At 53.3% G+C, this 27,990-nt stretch overlaps 1 protein-coding gene and 1 long non-coding RNA gene across 6 annotated transcripts in view; one reads left to right on the top strand and one right to left on the bottom strand.

Moving 5' to 3' along the window:
• RRAGB (Ras related GTP binding B) overlaps positions 1-27,990 on the bottom strand; it is a 133,839-nt gene that overhangs the window by 30,078 nt on the left and 75,771 nt on the right. Inside the window, exons 1-4 of one of the 5 annotated variants that reach the window (XM_074277118.1) lie at positions 25,189-25,279; positions 15,235-15,358; positions 10,909-11,010; positions 492-525 (exon numbers count right to left, since the gene is read on the bottom strand). In XM_074277118.1, coding sequence (XP_074133219.1) covers positions 492-525; positions 10,909-10,979 — 105 coding nt within the window. In that variant the 5' untranslated portion in view covers positions 10,980-11,010; positions 15,235-15,358; positions 25,189-25,279. Of the gene's footprint in view, positions 1-491; positions 526-1,656; positions 1,765-2,136; positions 2,518-10,908; positions 11,011-15,234; positions 15,359-25,188; positions 25,280-27,990 lie in introns of those variants that run through there. The other 4 variants (XM_074277119.1, XM_074277120.1, XM_074277122.1 and 1 more) reach the window with 4 other exon arrangements.
• Positions 329-4,444, top strand: LOC141548334 (uncharacterized). Its single transcript, XR_012483898.1, has 2 exons — positions 329-805; positions 4,258-4,444. It is a non-coding gene; the product is annotated as an uncharacterized LOC141548334 (long non-coding RNA).

The following is a 27,990-nucleotide window of genomic DNA, read 5'->3' as shown; positions in this document are numbered from 1 at the left end:
CAATGCAAGGTGATCCCACGAGCCAATCTGTTAAATATGTATTAAGTGAGGCAGGCCTGGTCCTAGCCAGGATACAAAGACTCAAATAGGGCAGTCTCTGTTTTCAAGGAGTTACATTCTACTGAGATAGAAAATATTCACAGATAAGTAAACACAAAGTATTTTCTGGCTAGGGAGAATTTTAACAAGTTGCGAGTTGGGACAGGGGGGAGGGAGAGAATCAGGAAAGACCTCCCAGAGGAGGCTGTACTTGGACCAGTCCCAAAGGGGAGGTGTAAGGAAACCAAGAGGCAGGCTATTGGCCAGGGAAGTCAGAAGGTCACGGTTAGTGCAGGAGGGAGAGATCAGACTAGAAAGTCCAGTTGGAGCCGGACCGGGAAGGACGTGGAGGAAGCAGGGGCACGATCGGCCTGGATGGAATGCTCCGAGCCCTCCACCCAGGACCCCGGCCTGCATGCAGAGTGGCTCTTTGCTGGTCTCGGGATGCTTACCTTTTTCTTCATGGCTGTGATCGGCATCACCCACCTGTAGATTTCAAAAGAAAGAGTATCCATGATCCCACGATAATAGCACTTTGGATTCATGCAAAATGGTGGTGGGGCCTAAGAGCTAGTATGTGCGGTTCGGTTGGCTCCAACTCAATCTTCTTTTATCTCCCCCCCAGAAGACAGGGCCCTGCTCTCCGGACACCACGCTGCTCGTCCCGAACAGACATGGGGACCTAGACAATCTGCAGTTGGACTCGGCACCTGGGAGACTTCGATTCAAATCCTTTTCCTGCGGACTACTGGATATTTGACTGTGGGTAAGTCATTGAACCTCTCTTCCTAATCTTCCCAACTCCAGGAGAGTTGGAGGAGATAATATAAGTGTTTTGTAAATAAGCCTTAAAGTGTCACATAAATGTGAAATGTTTCTATACAATTGGGGGGGGGGGGAGAGGGAGAGAAAGGACACAAGGCCTGTAATTCTAGCAGTTTGAGAAATTTAGGCTGTCCCTCCAGAAAGCTGCCTGAGGCAGCAAGGGGCTGAGTGTCCCAAAGGTCTCTAGGGGCAGGCCTCCAGGGACAGGCCTTCCAACCCAGATCTACCTAACCCCAAGGCCAGTAGGCCCAGCTGCTTCCCTACAACACCCTGGCATGGATCCGTTTTCACTTAATGACAAAAAGAAGCTCCAGGGCCCTCCACAGTGCGCTTTCCCATCATCCTGGAAGCCTAAGCCAAGGAGCCTGATTTGTAATCAAGTGAAATTGATTCCATGCCTTTAATGGAAGCCTGCCTTTCCCCCCCCCCCCCCACCCCGCCCCCGCCCCCCTGGAACAGGGGAAGAGGGAGGCCGCAGCTCAGCAGCGAGCAGGGATACGTTGTATCCAGAATTGATAGTTTCCCAGCGCTGACAGCCTACTTCCTGCCGCAGAGCTCCGTTACCTGTGCCAGCCGAGGGTTTCTCCAGTGCCCAGTTAATAACCACTGAGCTCGGGCTCCCTAGCAGGCCCGATCCGTTGGCACGGCACGGCACGGGCCCTCCGGGCCCTCCGGACCCTCTGGGCCCTCTGGGCCCCGGGCCCCGAGCCCCGCCCTGGCTCGGCCTCCCCGCCCCGGCGCCAGCCCATCCGCCCGCCAGCCCCGGACCCCTTCCCATCCCCTTACGCAGACCCTGTGGCCCCCAGCAGGTAGGCCGGAGCTCCCCAACGGCCGAAGTCGCGGCCCCATCCTCCGGAGGCCGGCCCGATGGGAGGGAGTGGAGGGAGCAAGGGCAGCGGCGGGAAGTGGGTCGGGGTCAGGGCAATGGCCGGGCGCGGAGCCGGCCGGGGTGGGGATACGGGAGGTGGCAGGAGCGGAGGCGAGCTGTCTCCCCGGAATCGGGCCCCGAGCCGGCCGGCCAGGGCACTCCGCGGCAGGTCGGCCAGAGACGGGATCGGCACCGGCACCGGCACCGGCACGGGCGGCGGTGGCGGCGGGGCCTGAGTGATGGCCGGGGCCCGAGCCGGGGCCGGAGCCGGGGCCGGGGCCGGGGCCGAGGCCAGGACCGGAGCCAGGGCCGGTGCCCGGGCCGAGGCCGGGGCAGGGGGCGGCTTTGGGGGAGAGCTGTGGGAGAGCGGTGACGGGCGGGGACCGGAAGCAGGGGCCTCTGACCTGCCACTACCGGCTCGGAGGGCCGCGAGCGGCCGCGTCTGCCAGGGCTCGCGCCCCCTGGGACGGTGGCCGCGCGCGCCTCGCAACGCCAACAGCTACGGCTACGGCTACAGCTGGGGAGGCAGCGGTGGCGGCAACGGCGGCGGCGGCGGCGGCGGCGGCGGCGGCAGCCGGGGTCACGTGAGAGCAGGCGAGGAACCCCCCCGGCCCCCGTCACGTGACCGGGGCCCCGGAACTCCGTACCATAGAGTGTGCATGGGGAAGGCCAGAGTGTCGCCGTCGGCTTCGCTCTCCCCATCGCCGACACAGTCGCCGCCTCCGCCTCCTCCTTCTTCTCCGCCTCCTCCTCCACCCGATCCGCCTCCTCCATTGCCATCGGCCCCTTCCCGCAGCAGCAGGCTGCCGCTTCCGGCCGTCGTGCTCGTGCCCCCCGTGCCCCCCGTGCCCCCCGTGCTCCCCGAGCCCCCGCCGGTGCTGGGAGCCGTATCGCCGCTGCCGTCCCCGCTGTCCCCGCCGCCCTCGTCGGCGCTCAGCTCGGGGGCCGCCTGTTGGCCCTTGAGGTAGCGGCGGCTCCGCGCTGCCTCAGCCGGCCCCGCCCCCATGGCCCCGGCGGCCCCGGTGGCGGCTGCGGCGGCTGCGGCGGCGGCGGCGCTGCTACGGCGGCGGCTGCTGCTGCTGCTGCTGCTGCTGCTGCCGCTGCTGCTGCCAACGCCCGGGCTTCCGCCGCTGCCCGGGCTTCCACCACTCCCCGGACGATCGGCACTCTCCGGGCTGCCGCCGCTCTTGCCAACGCCCAGGCTCCCGCCGCCGCCCCGGCCGCGCCCGCTCGTAGCTGCTGCTGATGTTGCGGCGGCCGCTGAAGCTGCTGAAGCTGCTGCTGCTGCGGCGGCTGCGGCTGCGGCTGCGGCGGCTGCTGCTGCTGCTGCAGTCCCCGAAGGCGCCGCCGCCGCCTTCTCCAGCCGCCGCCGTCGTTCCTGCTTCGTCCGCGCCGAGGCCCTAAGGTTTACCGCGAGCGGCCGCCATGCCTGCCATGGCTGCCGCCGCCACCGCCCGTCGGGACTGCCGCCTGCTGGCCCCGCCCGATGGCTCGCCTGCTGCCTCCCGCCCGGCGGCGGCGACGGCAGCTAGGCTGGGCTCGCGCGGGCGCGGCCCCGGCCGGGAGGTGCGCGATGCACCTGCCTCGGCCCCCTTTCGGCGCTTCAGTGTGCAGCCCTGGCACTGGATGACCTTTGTCCTTCGGGCCGGGAACGTGCCCGGGCCCAGCGTGTCTCTTCCCCCCCCCCCTCAGTCAGCCACCCAGCCCACCAGCAGCACCCCCTGCGCGCCTGGCCGCTGGGGACCCGGACTGCGGCGGGCGGCTGGCGGCGGCGGCAGCGGCGGCGGGCGGGCGGGCGGGCGGGCCGCCTGGCAGCCCCGCCTGCAGGCGGGTGAGAAGAGGGAGGCGCGGCTCGGCGCCCCCAGCCGGGCACGCCGCCGCCTCCAGATCCGGGGCTCTCTGCGCTAGACCCGAGCTGGCTGCCAAGCGGGCCACCTGCCCTCCGACTTCTCCTCCCCCTCCTCCCAGTGACGACCAAAGCACAAGCAGGCACACTGCCCAGCTGGCACCATGAGACACACTGAGAGGCTGCAGGGGCGGGGGGAGCTGTGCCCTCGGGCCGCCTCCCCGCCGGGGCGCTGTCCAGCCTCGCCACCCCGGGAGGGCTGGGGCTTGGGTTGGACAGTTCCCGGGGGCCCCTTCCTAAGTCTGGAGGGCCAGTGATTACCCAATGGCAGCTCCAGGGAGCCTAGGAAGTCACCTAATTCAGCCTCCTGCCTTTTACCCAAAAAGAAACCCAGGTACATGGAGGGTAAATAGCCAAGGTCACTTGGAGGAGAGGAGCGGGGCCTGGCTGGGCAGGCTGACTCCAGCACTCCCCCCAGGTGTGGCTGAGAGCAGACACAAATCCCACAGATGTGAGCCCACAATCTGGCTTGGCCAGATTTTCTCCCCATTTTGCAAACGAGCACCCTGGAGGTGCGAATACTTAATGCAAATGGATGCTGTGTAGCAGAGGGCCCAGAGACCCTGCAACTGACTCCTCTGCACGGGGGAGGTCTTTAGCACGCTTTTCTGCCTTCCAGATGTGCCCCAGAACCCTTCACCTACCACTCCCCATTTTTTGACAAAAGACACCCATGACTTGGCTGGACAAATTAAGGATGCTTTTGCCTGACTCTGATGAAAGGGAGCCCATAATCCATCATGCTCTGGTTGTGAAGTTGTGGCACATATGCACGCTACCACAATAAATGTCTTCTACTTCCCATGGTTCTTTGCTTGTATCTGGAGCAGGATGCTTGCCATATGTAGCCACTTGACTACGGTTGTCTTGCCCTCTGTTAGCATAGGCAAGCCCGGAGTGTAGGCCAGATTTCCCAGCATTCCCAGCCTATACAGATCCTATACAGATGCTTATGGACCTCAATTTCCTCATTTGCAAAATGAATGGGATGCTCCCTCTAAAGTCATTTCCTTTGCCAAGGCTACCGTCCCTGAAGAAAGAGGCCGAGTCTTATTTGCACTCTGTTTCCCACCACAACCCCATTTCGTCGCTACTTCCATATGGGAAGGAGCCTGGGTTCTCAAAGGGCCTAGTTTATCAGTGAAACCCAAGGTCGGCTAGGTACCACTAAGCTGGAAAGGTTTTGAATGGGGGCCGAAGTCCAGAAGCCCTGTCAACGCTTAAAGGGCCCCTACGGAGCCCAAGAGAGGCAGCCCCCGGTTCAGTTCACAAAGCACCCACACTGACAACAAAGATCAAGCCATGCAATGACCTCATGCGTGGGGGCCCTGTGCCAGGCACTAGAGATACAAAGATAAAATTCTCAGTCTGCTCCATTTTCAAGAAGGTTACATTCTATCGGGAAGGAATCCAATCGCCAAGTGGATCGAAAGTAATTTTAAGAGAGGCTCAGAGGGGAGGAGCACAGGGAGCAACAGGGCTTCCACAGGAGGAGCCTCACTGGTGCTTGAAGGGAGTTTGGAGGTCCTTAAAAGACAAGGTTAGGAAGGAAGGAGTGTGTTCTGGCAGAAACAGGGCAGCCAGGGAGAAGAGCCACAGGAGCAAGCTGCTGGGTAGTGTCAAAAGGTAGCAGCCACTGATTAGCAAAAAGGTGGGAAGGAGGGACCCAGATGGAGCGAAGGGGACGTTTCAGACGGAACGGTGACTCTGGAGAAAGCGGCTCTGGTAGAGTGGTGGGCTCGGAGGAGAATGAGAAGGGAGGACTTGGGAGGAGACAAAGTGGCGATGAATGACCCTTCTACGCGTTTAGCTGGGAAAAGGAGGAGAAACAAGATGCCTTGAGGAGGAGGTAAGAGCAAGTGACAGGTTTGGGCTTGATTTGGGGTTCTGAGGATGGGAAACGTTGGTAAATAGTAAGAAAGGAGAGGCTGAAAATAAGGGGGAGAGAGCAGGACACCTAAAGGAGACAGGAAGAGAGGGGACCCAGGGCCCAGATTAAAAGTGACTGGGAAAGGGAGGAGTCCGAGACTAAAGGAAGAGAATGGGGGGAAGGGCTTGTGGCTTGATTAAGAGGGAGCTTGAGACGGCCAGAGAGTATGAGGCAAGAGCTTTGGCTGGGGTTGGGGAGGATGTGCTAGGGGCAACTGGAGAGGAGAAATGCTCTGGAACAGATACTGAGCTGAAAGGGCTCAGAGTGGAGCAGAAAGCCAAAAGGAGTGCTGTGCAGCAGTGAAGACCCAGCTGAGAGGACCCCCGGACATCTGCCCAGAAGCCAGCCAACACCCAGACGCTCCCGGCTCTCTCTCCCCTCTTTCTAGCTCTGCCTTCCTTGTCCCCTCTCCTGTTTTCTCACTCTCTCCCCCTCTCTTCTTACTCCTCCCTCCTCCCCTCTCCAATTCTCTTTCCTTCCTCCCAGGTCTATCTTCTCCCTCATCACTTTGCTCCTTCCTCCCCTTCTAGTCCTCTTTTTTCACACTGCTCCTTCCTCCCTTTCTAGCACTCCCCTTCCCCTCCCCTTTCACTCTGCTCCCTCCTCCCCTTCTAGCCCTCCCTTCTCACACTGTTCCCCTTGTAGCCCTCCCCTTCCCCTCCCCTCTCACTCTGCTCCCTCCTCCCCTTGTAGTCCTCCCCTTCCCCTCCCCTCTCACTCTGCTCCCTCCTCCCCTTGTAGTCCTCCCCTTCCCCTCCCCTCTCACTCTGCTCCCTCCTCCCCTTGTAGTCCTCCCCTTCCCCTCCCCTCTCACTCTGCTCCCTCCTCCCCTTGTAGTCCTCCCCTTCCCCTTCCCTCTCACTCTGCTCCCTCCTCCCCTTCCCCTCCCCTCTCACTCTGGTCCCTCCTCCCCTTGTAGTCCTCCCCTCTTACTCTGCTCCCTCCTCCCCTTGTAGTCCTCCCCTTCCCCTCCCCTCTCACTCTTCTCCCTCCTCCCCTTCCAGCCCTCCCCTTCCCCTTCCCCTCCCCTCTCACTCTGCTCCCTCCTCCCCTTGCAGCCCTCCCCTTCCCCTTCCCCTCCCCTCTCACTCTGCTCCCTCCTCCCCTTGTAGTCCTTCCCCTCCCCTCTCACTCTGCTCCCTCCTCCCCTTGTAGTCCTTCCCCTTCCTCCTCCTCCCCTCTCACTCTGCTTTCTCCTCTCCTACTCTCTAGAAAAGTGAAGGCTGAGTAAGAAGTGGAGGGATTCACTGTAGACTGAGGGCCTGGGTCTCGGGAAGGCAAGGGCTGGGGCCTAGTTTACCAAATCCCAGAGCCCCGTCAGCAGGCCTCTGAAGCCAGAAAGAGCCTTGTTTTAGCATCCCGAGAACAATAACAGTCATTCTCACATCGGTAAGTATTTATGACCTCTTTGAACTCATTCCTCCCAAGAGGCAGAATGAGCTGGAAACCCCAGTAGATCCCTTGAAGACAGAAACATCTCTGTTGACCTCACTTTCCCAGAGCTCCAAAGGATGTAAGGATGTGGGGAGGGAGGGACCCTAAGGAGCCTCATTTTATAGGACAAAAGGAGTGAAGTGGCCTAAGGTAACACAACTAATCCTTCACCACAATTCAGAACAAGATCTTTTCAATGTGGACCTGGTGCCATTCCCCTCCATCCAAAGAGAGAAGGCAGGCTTTGGGATAGAATGCAGGCCTTGAGGTGCTGCAAGGTCTGAATCTGGAGCCACTAGCCACTAAAGCTAGTGAAGCCAGTAGACTTTGTAACCCTGGACAAGTCCCATAACTGTTGATCTCGATCTCCCCGACTGAAAACAGGGCTAATAACAGCACCTACTTGTCGAGAGGCTCAAATGAGTTAACAAAGTCTCTATGAATACTAGCCGTTAGTAGCTGTGAGGTGACAGGGAGGGGAAGTTTGCCCAACATAGCGCTTGCCTCCTCATCAGAGCCAGCATGGTCCCGGGACCCTGTGGGCTGCCCCAGGACAGCCATTCTTGTGATTTGATGTTGTATGATTATATTGGAGAAATTATATGTCTATGGGGCTCTCTCTTCCTCTTCTCCCATTGAAAGCGAGACTTGGGAGATTAGCAACGAGCCCAACTGGCTCTGAAGGGGTTGAAAGCCTTAGGGGATTCAAATTACCCACCCAAGTTCTTAAGGGGGCTCACTTTGGGACCACTGGGGGGAGGGGAGAGAGGGGAGGGAGAAGGAAGATGATTTGTTGGTTCTAGAAGAAGCAAAAGAGTATTCCCTTGTGCACACAAGTGAGCATGGCCCCCCTGTCCCACAAAGCCATCCATCTTCACCTCAATAGAGTTTGTGGTGGGGAAACTCTCCTAATTCTAGAAAACAATGGAGGGTCTGGCCCTGGGCAACTAAAAGGAACCATGGTGAAAAGAAATGGCCTCAGTAACAGGAAGTCCCTGCCCGGGAGGCTCCCCGGAGCCTCAATGCACCCACAGACAACGAGAGGCCTTGAGGATTTTTTCCCTTGGTAGCCAAGACTTCCAATGACAAAACAAGGTTTGTTTGAGTAGAGAGGGTTTTTTGGCCTTGGATGGGCTGAAACAAGTGGGCACTGTAGGGAGAGCCGCATGGGGAGCCCTACTGGAGGAAGCCAGTCAGAGCCTACAGAACCAGAAGCACCACTTGGGGGGTGGTTCCTGAGAGCAAAAAACCTCAAGAAGCAGAGAGAAGATGCTCAGTGGGATGAGCTCCCGGCCTCTTGCCAATCAATCACCGCCACCCCCATGGCCAAGCTGGGTCCAAGGCCTGCTGATTTCACCTTTGCAATAAACATCTCTCAGAGCTTTCCCCTTCTCTGCACTGGCCCCCCCTCCTCCCGGCTGTCCTCCCCTGCAAGAAGGTCTCCCATCCTACACTCAGCTCTCAGTGATCTTCCCAAAGCACAGGCCTGAGCATGTGTCTTGTCCCTCTTACCACTCAATAAATTCTAGTGACTCCCTATTGCCTCCAGGAGCAAATATAAAATGCCCCTTTGGGCAATCAAAGTGCCCTCCTCCCTTTCCCCTCCTCTTCCCTTTCTTACTCCCTATCCACTGACAATGGCCTCCTGGCTGATCCCCAAACAAGACACTCCTTCCCTGGCTCTAGATGTCCCCCATGGCTGGGATCCACTCCCCACGCCGACCCCTGAGCTCCCTGGCTTCTTTAAGTTCCGACCAAAAACCCATTTTCTCTAGAAACTCTGCCTCAACCTAACTTCAGTGCCTCTTCTCTGCTGAATATTGCCAAGCCAAACTGTCTAGAGTTTCTTTACACTGTATTGTGTCCAGGACGTCACATCGGCGAGGACACTGACAAACCGGATGCACGGTGTCTTAGAGCAGAGAAGGCCAAGGAGGCCGGGGAAAGCGAGCTGCCCTGAAGTGACTGAGGGACTGGACGGTTACTGGCACGAGGGATCCCCCTTGTTCCACTTGGCTCAAGTGGCAGCCCAGCAAGGGAGGGAAGGATCAAAAGCTCCCCAAATGGCGAGGGCATGGGGTTTCGACACAGCTTGAGACTGGGAGGAGGCCCTTCCGACCCTCCCGGCAGCCACTCCGTTTAGCAAGGGCACAGCACTCTAGAAGCACTGGGGGGAGATGGAAGGCTTCACCAAACATGGCGGCAGAAGCCGTGGAGCTCACAATCTCCTCCCAGGGGGGGAGAGGGGGGTAGGATGTATACATAAATAACTCTATGGCAGATAATATATTCTGACTGCATGAGACAGCTGCAAAGCAAGGTCATGGGGGAGCCGGCTTGTCACGGACTGGGCCGTAAGGAAAGGTTTCCTAAAGGAGCTGACATCTGAGCCAGGTCTGAAAGGATGGGTAGGATTTCAAAATGCAGAGATGGGGGTGGGGGAGGCCATCTCAGGGGTAGAGGCCGACAAGAGCAAAGACCAGGAGCCAGGACAATGCTGGACATGGATGGAGCCTGACAAGAGCGGCACACATGGAGGCCGGCAGCGCAAGAGAAGGCGGGAAAATTAGGACAGGACCCAATGGGGGAGGGCCTTGAATGCTGGGAAAAGGCCTTTCCACTTCTAGGATGAAACCGCAGCAGGATTTAAGCAGACTGTGCCACTCTCTGGGCCTTGACTCCATCTCATATAATGTGAGGGCCCCCCCTCACCCGCTACCTGTACAGGGGATCCCACCCCCTCTCATCTCCTTCAGCCTTCCCCCTTTGCTTGCTTGTCCATCGCTGCCTCTCGATCACCCAGACTCCCAATTTCTATTTCATTCTCAATTCTTCAGTCTGTCTCCCCCTCCCCCAATCCATGGGCAGGTCCCGTTGGCCAGGCCTTTATACCACAGGTCTTCCTGTCCCCTGACCATGCCGGCGCCCCAGCATAGGCGCTCATCACTCCCACTTGAACTAGTGAAATAGCTTCGGGGGGGGGGGAGCACAAACGAGTGGAGGGAGATGAGGGCACAGCACACGCAGGTGGCATCTAGTGTCTTCTCCGTCTGGTCCATCCTTCACTCAGCCGCCAAGGGCATCTTTGCAGCGCTCTGCACCTTCTTCCTAGCTGCCCCTCCTGCCTGAGCTGCTGCCTCTGTTTCCCTCTGCCTCATAGCTTCCTTCGGGTCTCTGTTAAAATGTCACCTTCCCCACAAAGCCTTTCTAAATCAAACCGCCTTGTGGCCAGGCCCCTTCTCAGTCTCAGGCTACCTCCAGTCTCGGGTGGCCATCTGTGGTTGGCCTGCCCATGGCTGTCTGGGTGCTCTTTCCCATTAGGCCGGGGCTCCCTACGTGCACGAACTGACTGCCACACTAATACTCCAAGCTCGTGAGCTCGGTGCTTCCTTTCCAACTAAGGACCCCCAGCCCTTAGAACCTTAGACGTCCTCTGAAAGTTCCTGGGGCTGAAAAACCCTCGTTGCCTTATAGCAGCCCAAAATACTAGCTCCTATTTATCTAGCATTTCACAAAGGTCATCTCATTTGACCCTCACAACAACTTTAAGAGAAAGCTTCTTCTACAAGCTCCACCTTACAGATGAAGAAACAGAGGCAAGCAAGGACCAAATGGTTTTCCCTGAGGTCACACCCGTCAGGAAGTTTCCGAAGCTGGATTTGAACTCGGATCTTCCTGATGTCACACCAGAATCCCTAGCTGCCTCTGATTGAGGAGCCAGTCTCCAGAACAAAGCCGAACAGATCCTGGAGGGTGGACCCCTTCCACAGCTAGTGCTGCCAGCCCTCCCACTGCCTCCTTCTTCCACCCGAGACCATCTGACAGACAAGAAAATCCAAGAAGCCTCCTTGGCCCGAGACCCTCCCAGCGGCCCCCACCTCAGGCAGCAGAGGACACTGGACTTACCTGAAAGGTGCCATTGGCAGGGGCCTCCTCTTCACCATGCCCCCTGATGAGACTATCCTAAGCCTCTCCATCCTTTGCACCAACCAATTGAAAGGGATGCACCTGAAAGAGACGCCAGCGTTAATGATGCTCCATGGGAGCGTTCCCAGTGGCCCCCGGAAGCCCTGACATCTAGCCCATGGATTTTTCACCTTTTTATTGTTGTGGAGCCCTTTGGTAGTCTACAGAAGGATCCCCCTCCCTCTCTCATAGTAAGCTTTTTAAATGCATCAAATAAAATGCACAGGATTACAAAGCAAACTGATTCTATTTAAAAAAAAAAAAAAGTTATCCAATTTTTTTCCAGATCCCAGATTAAGAAACCCTGGTCTGGGCCCAAAAAACCCTTTCCACCCTACTTCTCATCCCGGCCCCTTCCCAGTCCCTATCATCCTCCTCTTACTGTGACCTCCAGAAGCTCCACTTTACTCTGGGAGAGTTTTTCAAAGTTCGGCCAAATTTTCTAGGTGGCTATTATAGACAAAGCATCGCATTACATGCTTTGGGACAGATAGAAGAATAATAAGAAAACGCAGGCCCTTGCTGGCAAGGAGTTTAGAGTTTTAAGGAAAATAAGGAATTATGCAAGTAATTATAAGTAATATAAATATACAAATATAAGTAATTACAAGTAGATAGAAGTAATTATAAGTATTATAAATAGAAGTAATTATAAATAGATAGAAGTCATTACAAATATTTATATATTTGTATTATAAGTATTATAAATATACAAATATAAGTAGAAGTAATTATAAGTATTATAAATATACAAATAGAAGTAATTACAAGTAGAAATAATTATAAGTATTTTAATATATAAACAGAAGTAATTATAAATAGATAGAAATCATTACAAATATATAAATAGAAGTAATTATAAGTATTATAAATATATAAATAGAAGTAATTACAAATATATAAATAGAAGTAATTATAAGTATTATAAATATCTAAATAGAAGTAATTATAAGTAGATAGAAATAATTACAAGTATTATAAATGTAAGTAATTATAAGTAGGTATAAGTAATTATAAGTATTATAAATATATAAATATTATAAGTAATTATAAGTAGGTATAAGTAATTATAAGTATTATAAATATATAAATATTATAAGTAATTATAAGTAGATAAACAGATAAGTAAAATTCAAGTAGAACCCAGAAGGGTAGAAAGGACTTCTTTTGTCTGGTGAAGATCGTGCTTCCAGCTTTGAGAACATGGGAAGCATGAATTGCGTCCTATGTTTGGCCAGGGCAGGGTCAGATCAGCAGGAGCTAAAGCAGGCAATGTGAGGGAGACAGCAAACTGTCCAGTGTGAAGGGTATTACTGGAGGAGCAGAAGTTGGTCTTGGGAGGCCTGGCAAAGGACTATGGGTATCGTTCCCAATACTCCAATACTTTCAGGGCTTTGGTGGACTCCGTTGAGAAAGTATCCCAGACAGATTTCCTTTAGCTCTTCTTAACCCAAAAGCAGACAAATAGAGAGAAGGGGCGATCGGTTTGAATACCAGGCTTAGCAAAAGCAATGCTGTACCCCAGATAAAAAAACACTTAGGGAGGTCAGCAGCCCGGCTTAGCTGGAAGCAATGGCAGCTCAAGATCAGCTGAAGAAGGGCCTGCTCAAAGAGCAAATGAGAAGTGAAAGCTGGTAGGCTAAAGTAGTTTCCCATTGCACAGCTTTCCAGTTTGTGAAGAAATCCTACCCTCCATAGTTTGTGCTCTGGGGTTTCTTCAAACCTGGGCGACTGTTTTCATCAGTTCTTCATCTAGCCCGGCTTTTCTAGTCTATTCTCCTCATCTTGTCTTCTATTTTTAATTGTAGTCTCAAACAGTTTTACTTTGAAAGCTGCTTTTGACTAGGCTTCCGCCATTCTGGGTTTTAAAAGGTATTCTGTTCCCTGAAAATTCTCAGCCTTTTGCTTCTCCATGTAAATTTTGTTTTTATTTTATCTAGTAAAACCTCAATGCTTTATTTAACATAGCACTAAATCTGTAGATTAACTGAGGTAGTTTCCTCACTTTTTGTCTATTGGTACTGCCTAGCCATGCACAAAGGATGCTCCAATTATTTAGCACTTCCTTCATTTTTGGAAAGATTGTTTTGTAACTGTATTTATATAAGTCCCAGATATGTTATGCATTTTGTAGTTATATCATATGGAATTTATTTTTCTATCTTTTCCTCATAGTTTTTGTTAGTAATATGAATGTTAAATATATCTTAATATACATTTTAAAATGTTGATGATTTTGACCCCTCCCCACTTTCCTACTTCCCTTCCATACACTTTACCATTTGGCCATACTGGCGTACTTGCTATTCCCCACATTACTCTATCTCCTGACTTCAGGCCTTTGTCCCAGCTGTCCCCCATACCTGGAATGCCATCCCTCCTTATCTGTTCCTCCTAAACCTCCCAGCTTTCTACTCCTAATACTAGTACCTACTTTTTGAAATTGCTTGCTATCTACACTATATAGCTCAATGGTGTACTTCTCTCCCCCCACCCAATTAAACTGGAGCTCCTTGAGGAAGAATCCCTAGAGCTCAGCACAGTGGGTGGCTCAGAGTTAGAACTCCATAAATGTTTATTGACTGATTAACCTGTAATTCAGATGCTCTCCTCCACTGGAGGAGACTGCTCTTGATTGGAGGACCCATCCTCCATCTTTTGTCTTTCTCCAGAAGGTCCCTCATTCTTTATCACCTTCTCTAGCACCTGCTGCTGCTTCCCTTATGTCCGTGACACTTTGGGCCGGGAGAGGAAAGTAGCATTTCCCGAGTTCCTCATGGCCATCACCACTTGGCAAACTCCTATTCTGAGGTTCACCCCATCTCTTCCTATTAGTCTGATCAGCTGCTTGGGGCCCTCGGACACCAGCCTCCTTTCTCTAATTAGTTCTAGCTTGCTGACTCAAGTCCCCCCTCTCCTAGGCCACCTCTTCCATCCTGCTCTGTCCCCTTTCAAGCACCCAGGCCAACCAGCTGATCCTCCCTCTTCCATATCACCTCTGTCTCAGGAGTGGTCACTCCTTAGGCCTGCTCCCAGCTTGAGAATCTCTTCACCTGCAAAATCCTGAACTCTGCAATTGCCCCTTCTTAGAACAGCCAGTCACTATCTCAGATTCCTCCTGAATCTGCTCTGTCTTCACCTCAGCCTTTGGTTCCCCCTTCCCTTCCTGTTTTCCCACTCACTTCTGGTCTCCCTTTCTTCCTCCTTAGATACTTGTGAGCCTACAGGTAACCAGTTAAACAAGATACTGTCCCTTTCCCCCAGAATCCTTTGCCCTCTTATCCTTCTTTTACTAAAACCTTTCTAATCCCTAAGCCCAGGCTAACTCTTAGTGACCCCGACACACGTAATCATCCTTATGTGCTCCTCCTGAACCACCAAATGTTGCTGAGAATGTTAAACAACCATATCCTCCTTTGGGCAGAAGCTAGAAAGACTACACATATGAAAGCCACCCCCTCCCTGCCCCCGAGGGAACAAGGTTCTGGAGGAGGGGCTAGAGAATAGGAACCAAGATGCAGGTCAAGGGATGAGGTTTGGCAGTGGGGAGCTAAAAACATCTTTCCTTTTCCTTTTTTCCTTTTCCTTTTCCCTTTCCTTCCCTTTCCTTCCCTTTTATTTTTCTTTTTTGGCTGAGGCAATTGGGGTTAAGTGACTTGCTCAGGGTCACACAGCCAGGAAGTGTTACAGGTCTGAGGCCCGATTTGAACTCAGGTCCTCCTGACTTCAGGGCTAGTGCTCTATCCACTACGCCACCTAGCCGCCCCTATTTCTTTCTTTTTTTGAAGAAAGGGTTTATTGATTTTTTATGTTGCTGTCACTTCCCAATAACTGCCTCTTCCCCAACAGTCATGCAATTGAAGGAGTTCAAGGAAATAGCTGCCTCAGTGAATACCAAGAGCAGGGAGCTCCATGACATCTTGGAGCTGGAGTCGGAGGTCACATTAGATGTCCTCCACCTCTACCTCCCATCTCTGGAGTCAAGACTGGTCACTGACTGCACTGACTTAGGGTCCAGTGTTTGATGATACCTCTTTTTCTGAGACTGAGGGAAGAAAGTAAGAGAGAATGGGGGGACGTTGCTGAGAATTGTCAGGCAGGACAGGGAGGAAGGGGGCTGGAGAACCTGAGGAAGGAGGAGAATGTTCTGAGCAGGCATTGTGGGTAAGAGGAGGGGGACTCAAGGGGAGCCTGGCAGAAGGCTCCCCAAGAAGCAAGCAGAGTTGAGCCGAGCTGATGCATCAGCTTCCACCTGAGCATCCTTACCTGGCCAGCGAGCTGATAGACTGGAAAGATTTCAGGTACTCTTTTTTTCGTGAGATGTGTGGTGTGCAGGACAGATAATTACTATACAGGTGACTGCGTAGCAGGTGGATTTTCAAGAAGGAAACTGAAAGAGAGAATAAAAATGAAAGGCAGGCTGAAGGCCACCTGAGTGAGAAGGCCAGCAGAGGTCACGGCCCGCCTGCTGCTGAGAGCCGAGAGGCCTAGGGCTCTGCTGCTCCCCATTCCCCCAGACACCGGAAGGGTTTGATGACAATGCCAGAACCATGGCGGACTTGAGAATGGCGGATGTGCCTCCACATCATCTGAGCCCCGGGATCTAGGATCTCGGCATCTAGGAGGCCATTCTGGATTTCAGCTGAGAAACATCACCCAGGACAGATTTGACTTCCTCCAGAGGCAAAATTCCTGCTCTGCTAAAGAAACTCCCTCTGGACTTCCCTAGGCTAGTCTAGGCCTGCTGGGACTGTGGGGTAGGGACGGGCTGGACTGGCAACCATTTGTCCCCGGGGAAGTTGGGAAGAGCCTAGGTGGTTGTGGCTGGCTTGAACCACACCAGTGAGTGTGCTGCTGCCGCTGACTTTCTTAGCTATTACCCGCTTTTACTAATTAAACTGTTCAGCTTTTGATGACAACAGCCCAAAGGACTTGTTATTAGGTGACTTCAAAAAGGAGTTACCGGGCTGCCAATAAGCAGGGCCCAGACCCCAAGCAGAGAATCTGAAAACTAAGAGTAAAAAGTTCTAAACCAGCCCCCCCCCCAACCTGGAGGGTGGGCAATTCCCCTGGACCCAAAGAGAGCTTTTTGAAGGCTTCCTTCTTAGAACCCACTTTGCAAAACTCCTCCAGCTGGCATTCAAGGCCTCCCTCTAAAACATGGCGCCTCCTCCATAGGAGCTCATTTCCTCTCTTCCCCACCTCAAACTCAAACCCCTTGGTCCATTCTAATTTCATTTCTCATCCTTTGCTCAAGCTATTCCTTTGTGCTTCCAACTCCTCCCTCTTCCTCCTCCTTTTCCCCATCCCTCTCTTTAGAAACGCTCCCTATCCTTCAAGATGTAGCTCCAATGAGACCACCCCTAAAGTTTCTCCTCAAAGAGTTCAAGGGGCAACTTTATAGCTTCCCATCTTTCCCATCATAACCACTCGTTACATAATTATAATATTTGCTAGACGGCTTCATGTTGGGCCCTTCTGTTAGACTGCAGGCCCCACGAGGGCAGGCCAGAGGCTTTATTTGTCTTTGTCTCATCCCTAGTGCCCAGCACAGTACTTGACACATTCTGACTGGAACCACTTTGTAAAGAACGAATGGACAGACAGACGGATGAACAGATGGATGGATGATGTGCTAGCCTCTAAGGTAAGGGTTCACAAAGTGTGCCCCCTCTGGGGGTCCCTAAGATCATTTCTGGGCGTCTACAAGGTCAAAACGCTTCACAATAATACTAAGACTCTGTAATTTCCAATAGAATAAATATGGATAAATGTAAGCCACATAAACAAAAGCTCTGGGGGAAGGGGAAAGAAGCAGTCCCTAATAATTTCTTAAGAGTATAAAGGGACCTAGGAACAGTTCCAGAGCTGAGCCCTAAGGGACAGCTTAACTTAGAACTCTCTGTTGTGACAACAAACACCAGAAATAATACGCCCCCTCCCCATGTTGGGCCAGGCTCCTCCTATAATGAGAACAGCAAGGCTCTATGGAGCCTGCTATCTCGGAGGCAGCTTTTCCATAGAAGGTGAGGCATGATGGGAGTGCACAATTTAGCCAAGCACCTGTTGGCCAACTGTGTCCAGCTTAAATGACAAGGCCAAGGGAGTTTCCCGTTCAAGCTCCAGCCATCCAATCTCGGCCCCCTTCCTCCCACCACCACATTCCTGCCCCTCCTCCACTCTTTCTGCCCTTTCACATTCAGACTCCTTTATAATTTACACAGCTTTTCCCAAACCACAGCCCTGGGTAGCCCAAGTAAGATTACCCCCATTTTACAGATGAAGAAATGACTCGGAGAGCAAGGAACTAGCTCTACCCGGCCAGGGACAACCAAAGTCCCCCTAATTCTTTGATTCCAGCAGACCTAGAAACATTTGTTCCCTCAGGGACCCTGAATTAGAGAAGTGCCTCCAGTTGGCCAATTAGCAATTAATCCTTAACAATTAGCCTTAGGCTTTTTAACACTAACACTTTTTAACACAAACAATTTTAATTTAGAAGCTTGGCTTTGTAGCCAGTTGTCACTCCCCTATAAACTACAAGTTCTGAGGGCTTTAAAAGCCCTTCCCAAACTCGCCTCTTCTCAGTTCTATCTAACCACCCTCTTCCTCTTTGCAGCTCCCCAACACAACCCTTCTCTGGCCTCCACGCTTTTGTACAGGCCAGTCTCTTCAAGAAGCCTTTCCAGTTGGAACTTTTCCTCTCCCCCCCCCCCCCAGCAGCTTTTTCTGTAGGAACTTTTTCTCTCCCTCCCAAGAAGGCTTTCCAGTTGCAACTTTTCCTCTCCCCCCGCCAGAAGCTTTTTCTGTAGGAACTTTTCCTCTCCCCCCTCAAGAAGCCTTTCCAGTTGACACTTTCCTCTCCCCCCCCCAAGAAGCCTTTCCAGTTGGAACTTTCCTCTCCCCCCCCCCCAAGAAGCCTTTCCAGTTGGAACTTTTCCTCTCCCCACCAAGAAGCTTTTTTAATATAAATTTTTCCTCTCCCTTCCAAGAAGGCTTTCCAGTTGCAACTTTTCCTCTCCCCCCCCCCCGGCCCCAGAAGCTTTTTCTGTAGGAACTTTTCCTCTCCCCCCCCCAGAAGCCTTTCCAGTTAGAACTTTTCCTCTCCCCCCTCAAGAAGCCTTTCTAGTTGGAACTTTCCCCCCCCCCCAAGAAGCCCTTCCAGTTGGAACTTTTCCTCTCCCCTCCAAGAAGCTTTTCCAATAAGAACTTTTCCTGTCCCTCCCAAGAAGCCTTTCCAGTTGGAACTTTCCTCTCCCCCTAAAGAAGCCTTTCCAGTTGGAACTTTCCTCTCCCCCCCAAGAAGCTTTTTCAATAGGAACTCCCCCCCCCAAGAAGCCTTTCCAGTTGGAACCTTTCCTCTCCCCCCCAAGAAGCCTCTCTAGTTGGAACTTTCCTCTCCCCCCAAGAAGCCTTTCCAGTTGGAACTTTCCTCTCCCCCCTCAAGAAGCCTTTCTAGTTGGAACTTTCCTCTCCCCCCAAGAAGTCTTTCCAGTTGGAACTTTCCTCTCCCCCCACCAAGAAGCCCTTCCAGTTGGAACTTTCCCTCTCCCCCCCAAGAAGCTTTTTCAATAGGAACTTTCCTCTCCCCCCCCAAGAGGCCTTTCCAGTTGGAAGTTTTCTCCCCCCCCCAATCTTTTTCAGTAGGAACTTTTCCTCTCCCCCCCAAGAAGCTTTTTGAATAGGAACTTTTCCTCTCCCCCTCTCCCCCGCAAGAAGCTTTTCCAGTTGGAACTTTCTTCTTCCCCCCCAAGAAGCCCTTCCAGTTGGAACATTCTTCTTCCCCCCCCTCCCCAAGAAGCCTTTCTAGTTGGAACTTTCCTCTCCCCCCTCAAGAAGCCTTTCTAGTTGGAACTTTCCTCTCCCCCCTCAAGAAGCCTTTCCAGTTGGAACTTTTCTCTCCCCCCTTAAGAAGCATTTCCACTTCGAACTTTCCCACCCCCCCCAGAAGCCTTTCCAGTTGGAACTTTCCCTCTCCCCCCCAAGAAGCCTCTCTAGTTGGAACTTTCCTCTCCCCCCAAAGAAGCCTTTCCAGTTGGAACTTTTCCTCTCTCCCCCCCCAGAAGCCTTTCCAGTTGGAACATTCTTCTTCCCCCTCCCCCCAGAAGCCTTTCCAGGTGGAACTTTTCCTCTCCCTCCCAAGAAGCTTTTTCAATAGGAACTTTCCTCTCCCCCCCCAAGAAGCCCTTCCAGTTGGAACATTCTTCTTCCCCCCCCTCCCCAAGAAGCCTTTCCAGTTGGAACTTTTCCTCTCCCCCTCCCCATGCCCTTCCAGTTGGAACTTTCCTCTCCCCCCCCAAGAAGCCTTTCCAGTTGGAACTTTTCCTCTCTCCCCCCCAGAAGCCTTTCCAGTTGGAACATTCTTCTTCCCCCTCCCCCAAGAAGCCTTTCCAGTTGGAACTTTTCCTCTCCCCCCAAGAAGCTTTTTCAATAGGAACTTTCCTCTCCCCTCCCAAGAAGCCTTTCCAGTTGGAACTTTTCCTCTCCCCACCAAAAAAGCCTTTCCAGTTGGACCTTTCCTCTCCCCCCAAGAAGCCTTTCCAGTTGGAACTTTTCCTCTCCCCCCCAAGAAGCCTCTCTAGTTGGAACTTTCCTCTCCCTCCAAGAAGCTTTTCCAGTTGGAACTTTCCTCTCCCCCCTCAAGAAGCCTTTCTAGTTGGAACTTTCCCTCTCCCCCCCAAGAAGCCTTTCCAGTTGGAACTTTTCCTCTCTTTCCCCCCCCAGAAGCCTTTCCAGTTGGAACATTCTTCTTCCCCCTCCCCCAAGATGCCCTTCCAGTTGGAACTTTCCTCTCCCCCCCAAGAATCCCTTCCAGTTGGAACTTTCCCTCTCCCCCCCAAGAAGCCTCTCTAGATGGAACTTTCCTCTCCCCCCCAAGAAGCCTTTCCAGTTGGAACTTTTGCTCTCCCCCCCAAGAAGCTTTTTCAATAGGAACTTTTCATCTCCCCCCAAAAAAACAGCCTTTCCAGCTGGAACTTTCCTCCCCCCTCCCCCAAGAAGCCTTACCATTTGGAACTTTTCCTCTCCCCCCCCCCCCCGAGCTTTTTTCAACAGAAACTTTTCCTCTCCCTCCCAAGAAGCCCTTCCAGTTGGAACTTTCCTCTCCCCCCCCCCAAGAAGCCTTACCATTTGGAACTTTTCCTCTCCCCTCCCCAGGAGCTTTTTCAACAGAAACTTTTCCTCTCCCCCCCCCAAGAAGCCTTTCCAGCTGGAACTTTCCTCTCCCCCCCCCCCAAGAAGCCTTACCATTTAGAACTTTTCCTCTCCCCTCCCCAGGAGCTTTTTCAACAGAAACTTTTCCTCTCCCTCCCCAGAAGCCTTTCCAGCTGGAACTTTCCTCTGCCCCTTCAAGAAGCCTTTCCATGTGGAACTTTCATCTACCCCCCCCAAGAAGCCTTCCATTTGGAACTTTTCCTCTCCCCCCCCAAGAATCTTTTTCAATAGGAACTTTTCATCTCCCCCCCCAAAAAAAAGCCTTTCCAGTTGGAACTTTTCGTCTACCCCTCCAAGAAGCCTTACCATTTGGAATTTTTCCTCTCCCTCCCAGGAGCTTTTTCAACAGAAACTTTTCCTCTCCCTCCCCAGAAGCCTTTCCAGCTGGAACTTTCCTCTGCCCCTTCAAGAAGCCTTTCCATGTGGAACTTTCCTCTCCCCCCCCCCAGAAGACTTTCCAGCTGGAACTTTCCTCTCCCCCCCAAGAATCCTTTCCAGTTGGAACTTTTCCTCCCCCTCCCAAGCTTTTTCAGTAGGAACTTTTCCTCTCCCCCCCCCAAGAAGCTTTTTCAATAGGAACTTTTCATCTCCCCCCCCAAAAAAAGCCTTTCCAGTTGGAACTTTCATCTACCCCCCCCCAAGAAGCCTTACCATTTGGAACTTTTCCTCTCCCCCCCCAAGAATCTTTTTCAATAGGAACTTTTCATCTCCCCCCCCAAAAAAAAGCCCTTCCAGTTGGAACTTTTCCTCTCCCCCCCCAAGAATCTTTTTCAATAGGAACTTTTCATCTTCCCTCCCCCCCAAAAAAAGCTTTACCACTTGGAACTTTTCCTCTCCCCCCCCAGGAGCTTTTTCAACAGAAACTTTTCCTCTCCCTCCCAAGAAGCCCTTCCAGTTGGAACTTTTCCTCTCCCCCCCAAGAAGCCTCTCTAGTTGGAATTTTCCTCTCCCCCCAAGAAGCCTTTCCAGTTGGAACTTTCCTCTCCCTCCCAGAAGCCTTTCCAGTTGGAACTTTTCCTCTCCCCCCCCCAGAATCTTTTTCAATAGGAACTTTTCATCTTCCCCCCCCAAAAAAAAGCCTTACCATTTGGAACTTTTCCTCTCCCCCCCCCAGGAGCTTTTTCAACAGAAACTTTTCCTCTCCCTCCCAAGAAGCCCTTCCAGTTGGAACTTTTCCTCTCCCCCCCAAGAAGCCTCTCTAGTTGGAATTTTCCTCTCCCCCCAAGAAGCCTTTCCAGTTAGAACTTTCCTCTCCCCCCCCCAGAAGCCTTTCTAGTTGGAACTTTTCCTCTCCCCCCCCAAGAAGCTTTTTCAATAGGAACTTTTCCTCTCCCTCCCAAGAAACCTTTCCAGTTGGAACTTTTCATCTCGCCCCCCAAAAAAAGCCTTTCCAGTTGGAACTTTCCTCTCCCCCCCCAGAAGCCTTTCCAGTTGGAACTTTCCTCTCCCCCCCCCCAAGAAGCCTTTCCAGTTGGAACTTTTCTCTCCCCCCTCAGGAAGCCTTTCCAGTTGGAACTTTTCCTCTCCCCCCCCAAAAAAAAAGCCTTTCCAGTTGGAACTTTCCTCTCCCCCCCAGAAGCCTTTCCAGTTGGAACTTTCCTCTCCCCCCCAGAAGCCTTTCCAGTTGGAACTTTCCTCCCCCCCCCCCCCAAGAAGCCTTTCCAGTTGGAACTTTTCTCTCCCCCCTCAGGAAGCCTTTCCAGTTGGAACTTTTCATCTCCCCCCCCCAAAAAAAGCCTTTCCAGTTGGAACTTTCCTCTCCCCCCCAGAAGCCTTTCTAGTTGGAACTTTTCCTCTCCCCCCCCAAGAAGCTTTTTCAATAGGAACTTTTCCTCTCCCTCCCCAGAAGCCTTTCCAGCTGGAACTTTCCTCTGCCCCTTCAAGAAGCCTTTCCATGTGGAACTTTCATCTACCCCCCCCAAGAAGCCTTCCATTTGGAACTTTTCCTCTCCCCCCCCAAGAATCTTTTTCAATAGGAACTTTTCATCTCCCCCCCCCAAAAAAAAGCCTTTCCAGTTGGAACTTTCGTCTACCCCTCCAAGAAGCCTTACCATTTGGAATTTTTCCTCTCCCTCCCAGGAGCTTTTTCAACAGAAACTTTTCCTCTCCCTCCCCAGAAGCCTTTCCAGCTGGAACTTTCCTCTGCCCCTTCAAGAAGCCTTTCCATGTGGAACTTTCCTCTCCCCCCCCCCAGAAGACTTTCCAGCTGGAACTTTCCTCTCCCCCCCAAGAATCCTTTCCAGTTGGAACTTTTCCTCCCCCTCCCAAGCTTTTTCAGTAGGAACTTTTCCTCTCCCCCCCCCAAGAAGCTTTTTCAATAGGAACTTTTCATCTCCCCCCCAAAAAAAAGCCTTTCCAGTTGGAACTTTCATCTACCCCCCCCAAGAAGCCTTACCATTTGGAACTTTTCCTCTCCCCCCCCAAGAATCTTTTTCAATAGGAACTTTTCATCTCCCCCCCCAAAAAAAAGCCTTTCCAGTTGGAACTTTCATCTACCCCCCCAAGAAGCCTTACCATTTGGAACTTTTCCTCTCCCCCCCCAAGAATCTTTTTCAATAGGAACTTTTCATCTCCCCCCCAAAAAAAAAGCCCTTCCAGTTGGAACTTTTCCTCTCCCCCCCCAAGAATCTTTTTCAATAGGAACTTTTCATCTTCCCCCCCCAAAAAAAAAAGCTTTACCACTTGGAACTTTTCCTCTCCCCCCCCAGGAGCTTTTTCAACAGAAACTTTTCCTCTCCCTCCCAAGAAGCCCTTCCAGTTGGAACTTTTCCTCTCCCCCCCAAGAAGCCTCTCTAGTTGGAATTTTCCTCTCCCCCCAAGAAGCCTTTCCAGTTGGAACTTTCCTCTCCCTCCCAGAAGCCTTTCCAGTTGGAACTTTTCCTCTCCCCCCCCCAGAATCTTTTTCAATAGGAACTTTTCATCTTCCCCCCCCCAAAAAAAGCCTTACCATTTGGAACTTTTCCTCTCCCCCCCCCCCCAGGAGCTTTTTCAACAGAAACTTTTCCTCTCCCCCCAAGAAGCCTTTCCAGTTAGAACTTTCCTCTCCCCCCCCCCAGAAGCCTTTCTAGTTGGAACTTTTCCTCTCCCCCCCCAAGAAGCTTTTTCAATAGGAACTTTTCCTCTCCCTCCCAAGAAACCTTTCCAGTTGGAACTTTTCCTCTCCCCCCCAAGAAGCCTCTCTAGTTGGAATTTTCCTCTCCCCCCAAGAAGCCTTTCCAGTTAGAACTTTCCTCTCCCCCCCCCCAGAAGCCTTTCTAGTTGGAACTTTTCCTCTCCCCCCCCAAGAAGCTTTTTCAATAGGAACTTTTCCTCTCCCTCCCAAGAAACCTTTCCAGTTGGAACTTTTCATCTCGCCCCCCAAAAAAAGCCTTTCCAGTTGGAACTTTCCTCTCCCCCCCCAGAAGCCTTTCCAGTTGGAACTTTCCTCTCCCCCCCCCAAGAAGCCTTTCCAGTTGGAACTTTTCTCTCCCCCCTCAGGAAGCCTTTCCAGTTGGAACTTTTCATCTCCCCCCCCAAAAAAAAGCCTTTCCAGTTGGAACTTTCCTCTCCCCCCCAGAAGCCTTTCCAGTTGGAACTTTCCTCTCCCCCCCCAGAAGCCTTTCCAGTTGGAACTTTCCTCCCCCCCCCCCCCAAGAAGCCTTTCCAGTTGGAACTTTTCTCTCCCCCCTCAGGAAGCCTTTCCAGTTGGAACTTTTCATCTCCCCCCCCAAAAAAAAAGCCTTTCCAGTTGGAACTTTCCTCTCCCCCCCAGAAGCCTTTCTAGTTGGAACTTTTCCTCTCCCCCCCCAAGAAGCTTTTTCAATAGGAACTTTTCCTCTCCCTCCCAAGAAACCTTTCCAGTTGGAACTTTTCATCTCGCCCCCCAAAAAAAGCCTTTCCAGTTGGAACTTTCCTCTCCCCCCCAGAAGCCTTTCCAGTTGGAACTTTTCATCTCCCCCCCCCCAAAAAAAGCCTTTCCAGTTGGAACTTTCCTCTCCCCCTCCCAGTAGCCTTTCCAACTGGAACTTTCCTCTGCCCTTTCAAGAAGCCTTTCCAGGTGGAAGTTTTCCTCTTGCCCCCCACCAATTACTTCAGCCTCTGCTCTTCTTGTTCCTGTGAACCGATGGTGTATACTCAAAGATGAGACTGGGTGAGGACTGGGCGCTGTGCTTGCTCCGGTGGTACCTAGGTGCTGAATAAGTGCACGCTGTTCCCTGGCTGATTTGGTGGGAGGTTCCCGGAGGGGGGAACGCCACGAAGCATCTCGGGTCTCCAGGTAAAGGCGGCCCCCCCTGGCCCCCCAGGACCCAGAGCCGGTCTACACCCGCGCCTTCGGACTGGGTCTTCCTGTCCGTGAGGCTGGCCCTCACTGGCGGGATCACAAAAGTACAAGCTGACATTTGCATCGTGCTTTAGGGCCAAGAAATGTACACATCCAGGGACCAGCAGGAAAAGCGAGTCGGGTGCCCCGCTCCCCCCCCCCCCGCCCCCTCCCTCCCACCGCCCTGCGCTGCGGCGGGGGCCGCTTAGAGCCCCGGCCGGCGCCCAGCCCCCCACGGCCCCGCCCGCTTCCCCAAGTCCAGCGGGCAGGTAAGTGGGAATGTGACACATCCAGCCCCAGTCTCTCTCCTGAGCTCCAGGCCCACATCACCCACCCAGCGCGACTCGGCCACCACGGCGGCCAGCCGTCTGGAGCCCTCGGCCCAACGGCACTCCCGCTCTCCCCCGGCCCAACGTCTCCCCCTTCTCCCGGCGTCCCCGGGCTCTCCCAGCCGGCCGCGCCTTCCCTCACCTCCTATCTCCCCTCAGCTGGGGGAGGGGGCTCGGGCCGCCTTTCCCTGCCCGGCAGCCGCCCCCCGGCTCGGCCCGCACCCCGCCCCGCCCGAGCCGCCTCCGGGCCCCCAGCCCTCCCGGCCCGAGCCGCACGCGGCTGCCGGCGAGGACTTTCCTTAAGTACGGAGCCAACCATGTGACTCGTACTCGGGAAAGCGGCGGCTTCCTCCCGCCTTGGGCTGCTCTCCCCCTAACCTTCCGCGGCCGCTCGCCCGGCGCGGCCGTTAGCTCCCCGCCGCTGTGCGCCCGGTCTGGCCCAGCCTGGCTGTGCACGGGCCGTCCCACGCGGACAGCGTAACCCCTCCTCACCTCCACCTCAGGGGGCCGAGCTCCCGGCCCCCCGAGCTCGGCTCCCTCCTCCCCCTCCCTCGGATTGAGTTACTTCGGGTTTCTTTTGGAGGAAGGAAACGGGCATTTATTGAGCATCCACTGGGTGCGGGGCAGCGGCTCGCGCCTTCCACACGCCGGCCGCCTCCCGAGGAGCGTCTTTAAGGGGGGGCGACTCGGGCAAGCGGGGCTCGGCCACGCGGCCCGCAAGGGCGGCCGGCTGTGACTTCGGGGCTCCCGCTGTCCGTGCCCTGCGGCGCCCCCGGGCGAGCCCCCTTCCCGGACTGCTTGGCACCGACGCCGTGGGAACGCCTCGACGGGAGGGGAAGCGGAGGCTGGGCTTTTCCCCGCGGCCGCGGCCCCCGGCCCCCGGGTGCCGGCTCAGAGCGGGGGCTCACTAGATGCTGGCCCGGCCCAGCGGTGCGGGCGGGCTCCCGCAGGCCGAACCGGCGCAGCCCGGCGTGGCCTTGGGGGGCCCAGAGGGAGGCGCCCAGCGTAATGGGGCGGGGACCCCCAGACTTGGGGGGATAGTGGGACGCTAAGCCAACGTCTGCCCCGCCTAATGAGAATCCAGAATAACCCAGTGAACACAAGTGTCCTGGGGCATCCTCGCCCGCCCCTCCCCCCCAGGTCTGGAGAGCTGCCTCCCGGACACTCCCCCACATATGATGATGGATGCGGACCATGTGGCGGGGACTGAAGGAGGGGGGAGGGGACCGAAGGAGGGGGGAGGGGACCAGGCCTCCAGGGAGGGCCCAGGCTGGGCCACTTAGCCCTGCAGGGCGGCGCATTGTCGGGCCCATTCTCCCTCTCCCTCTGTCTCTGTCTCTCTCTTGCCTTCTGTCTGTTTTTCTGTGTCTGTCTGTCTCTCCCTCTGTTTTTCTGTGTCTGAGTCTGTGTGTGTATGTCTATGTGTCTCTGCCTTTGTCTCGCTCTCTGTCTCTCTCTGTCTCTGTCCGTTTGTCCCTCTCTGTGTGTCTGTCTGTCTCTCGGTTTCTGTTTTCTGTCCCTGTCTGTCTGTCTTTCTCTGTTTCTGTCCTTAATGCTTCTCTCTGACTCCCTGTCTCCGTTTTTCTGTGTCTGGGTCTGTGTGTATATCTCTATCTGTCTCTGCCTTTGTCTCTCTCTCTCTGTCTCTGTCCTTTTGTCTCTTTCTCTGTCTGTCTCTCAGTTTCTGTTTTTCTGTCCCTGTCTGTCTGTCTTTCTCTGTTTCCGTCTCCTTCTGTCTCTCTCTTGCCCTCTGTCTCCATTTTCTGTGTCTGTCTGTCTCTCCCTCTGTTTTTCTGTGTCTGAGTCTGTGTGTATATCTCTATCTCTCTCTGCCTTTGTCTCCCTCTCTGTCTCTCTCTGTCTCTGTCCGTTTGTCCCTCTCTGTGTGTCTGTCTCTCGGTTTCTGTTTTTCTGTCCCTGTCTGTCTGTCTTTCTCCGTTTCCATCTCCCCGTGTGTCTCTTGCCTTCTGTCTCCATTTTCTGTGTCAGTCTGTCTCTCCCTCTGTTTTTCTGTGTCTAGGTCTGTGTGTATATCTCAATCTGTCTCTGCCTTTGTCTCCCTCTCTGTCTCTCTCTGTCTCTGTCCTTTTCCCTGTCTCTGTGTCTGTCTGACTCTCAGTTTCTGTTTTTCTGTCCCTGTCTGTCTGTCTTTCTCTGTTTCCCTCTCCTTCTGTGTCTCTCTTGCCCTTTGACTCGGTTTTTCTGGGTCTTTCTGTCTGTCTCTCCCTCTGTTTTTCTGGGTCTGAGTCTGTGTGTGTAAGTCTCTCTGTCTCTGCCTTTGTCTCTCTCTCTCTGTCTCTGTCCTTTTGTCTCTTTCTCTGTCTGTCTCTCAGTTTCTGTTTTTCTTTCCCTGTCTGTCTTTCTCTGTTTCTGTCCCTAATGGTTCTCTCGGACTTCCTGTCTCTGTTTTTCTGTGTCTGGGTCTGTGTGTGTATGTCTGTCTGTCTCTGCCTTTGTCTCCCTCTCTGTCTCTCTCTGTCTCTGTCCTTTTGTCTGTCTCTCAGTTTCTGTTTTTCTGTCCCTGTCTGTCTGTCTTTCTCTGTTTCCCTCTCCTTCTATGTCTCTCTTGCCCTTTGTCTCGGTTTTTCTGGGTCTTTCTGTCTGTCTCTCCCTCTGTTTTTCTGGGTCTGAGTCTGTGTGTGTAAGTGTATCTGTCTCTGCCTTTGTCTCTCTCTCTGTCTCTGTCCTTTTGTCTCTTTCTCTGTCTGTCTCTCAGTTTCTGTTTTTCTGTCCCTGTCTGTCTGTCTTTCTCTGTTTCTGTCCCTAATGGTTCTCTCGGACTTCCTGTCTCTGTTTTTCTGTGTCTGGGTCTGTGTGTGTATGTCTGTCTGTCTCTGCCTTTGTCTCCCTCTCTGTCTCTCTCTGTCTCTGTCCTTTTGTCTGTCTCTCAGTTTCTGTTTTTCTGTCCCTGTCTGTCTGTCTTTCTCTGTTTCCCTCTCCTTCTATGTCTCTCTTGCCCTTTGTCTCGGTTTTTCTGGGTCTTTCTGTCTGTCTCTCCCTCTGTTTTTCTGGGTCTGAGTCTCTGTGTGTAAGTGTATCTGTCTCTGCCTTTGTCTCTCTCTCTGTCTCTGTCCTTTTGTCTCTTTCTCTGTCTGTCTCTCAGTTTCTGTTTTTCTGTCCCTGTCTGTCTGTCTTTCTCTGTTTCTGTCCCTAATGTTTCTCTCTGACTTCCTGTCTCTG

The sequence above is a fragment of the Sminthopsis crassicaudata genome, chromosome X (assembly GCF_048593235.1).
Source record: "Sminthopsis crassicaudata isolate SCR6 chromosome X, ASM4859323v1, whole genome shotgun sequence".
NCBI lineage: Eukaryota > Metazoa > Chordata > Mammalia > Dasyuromorphia > Dasyuridae > Sminthopsis > Sminthopsis crassicaudata.
The sequence above is the reverse complement of the archived record's forward strand: the minus strand, read 5'-3'. Positions and strand labels throughout refer to the sequence as shown.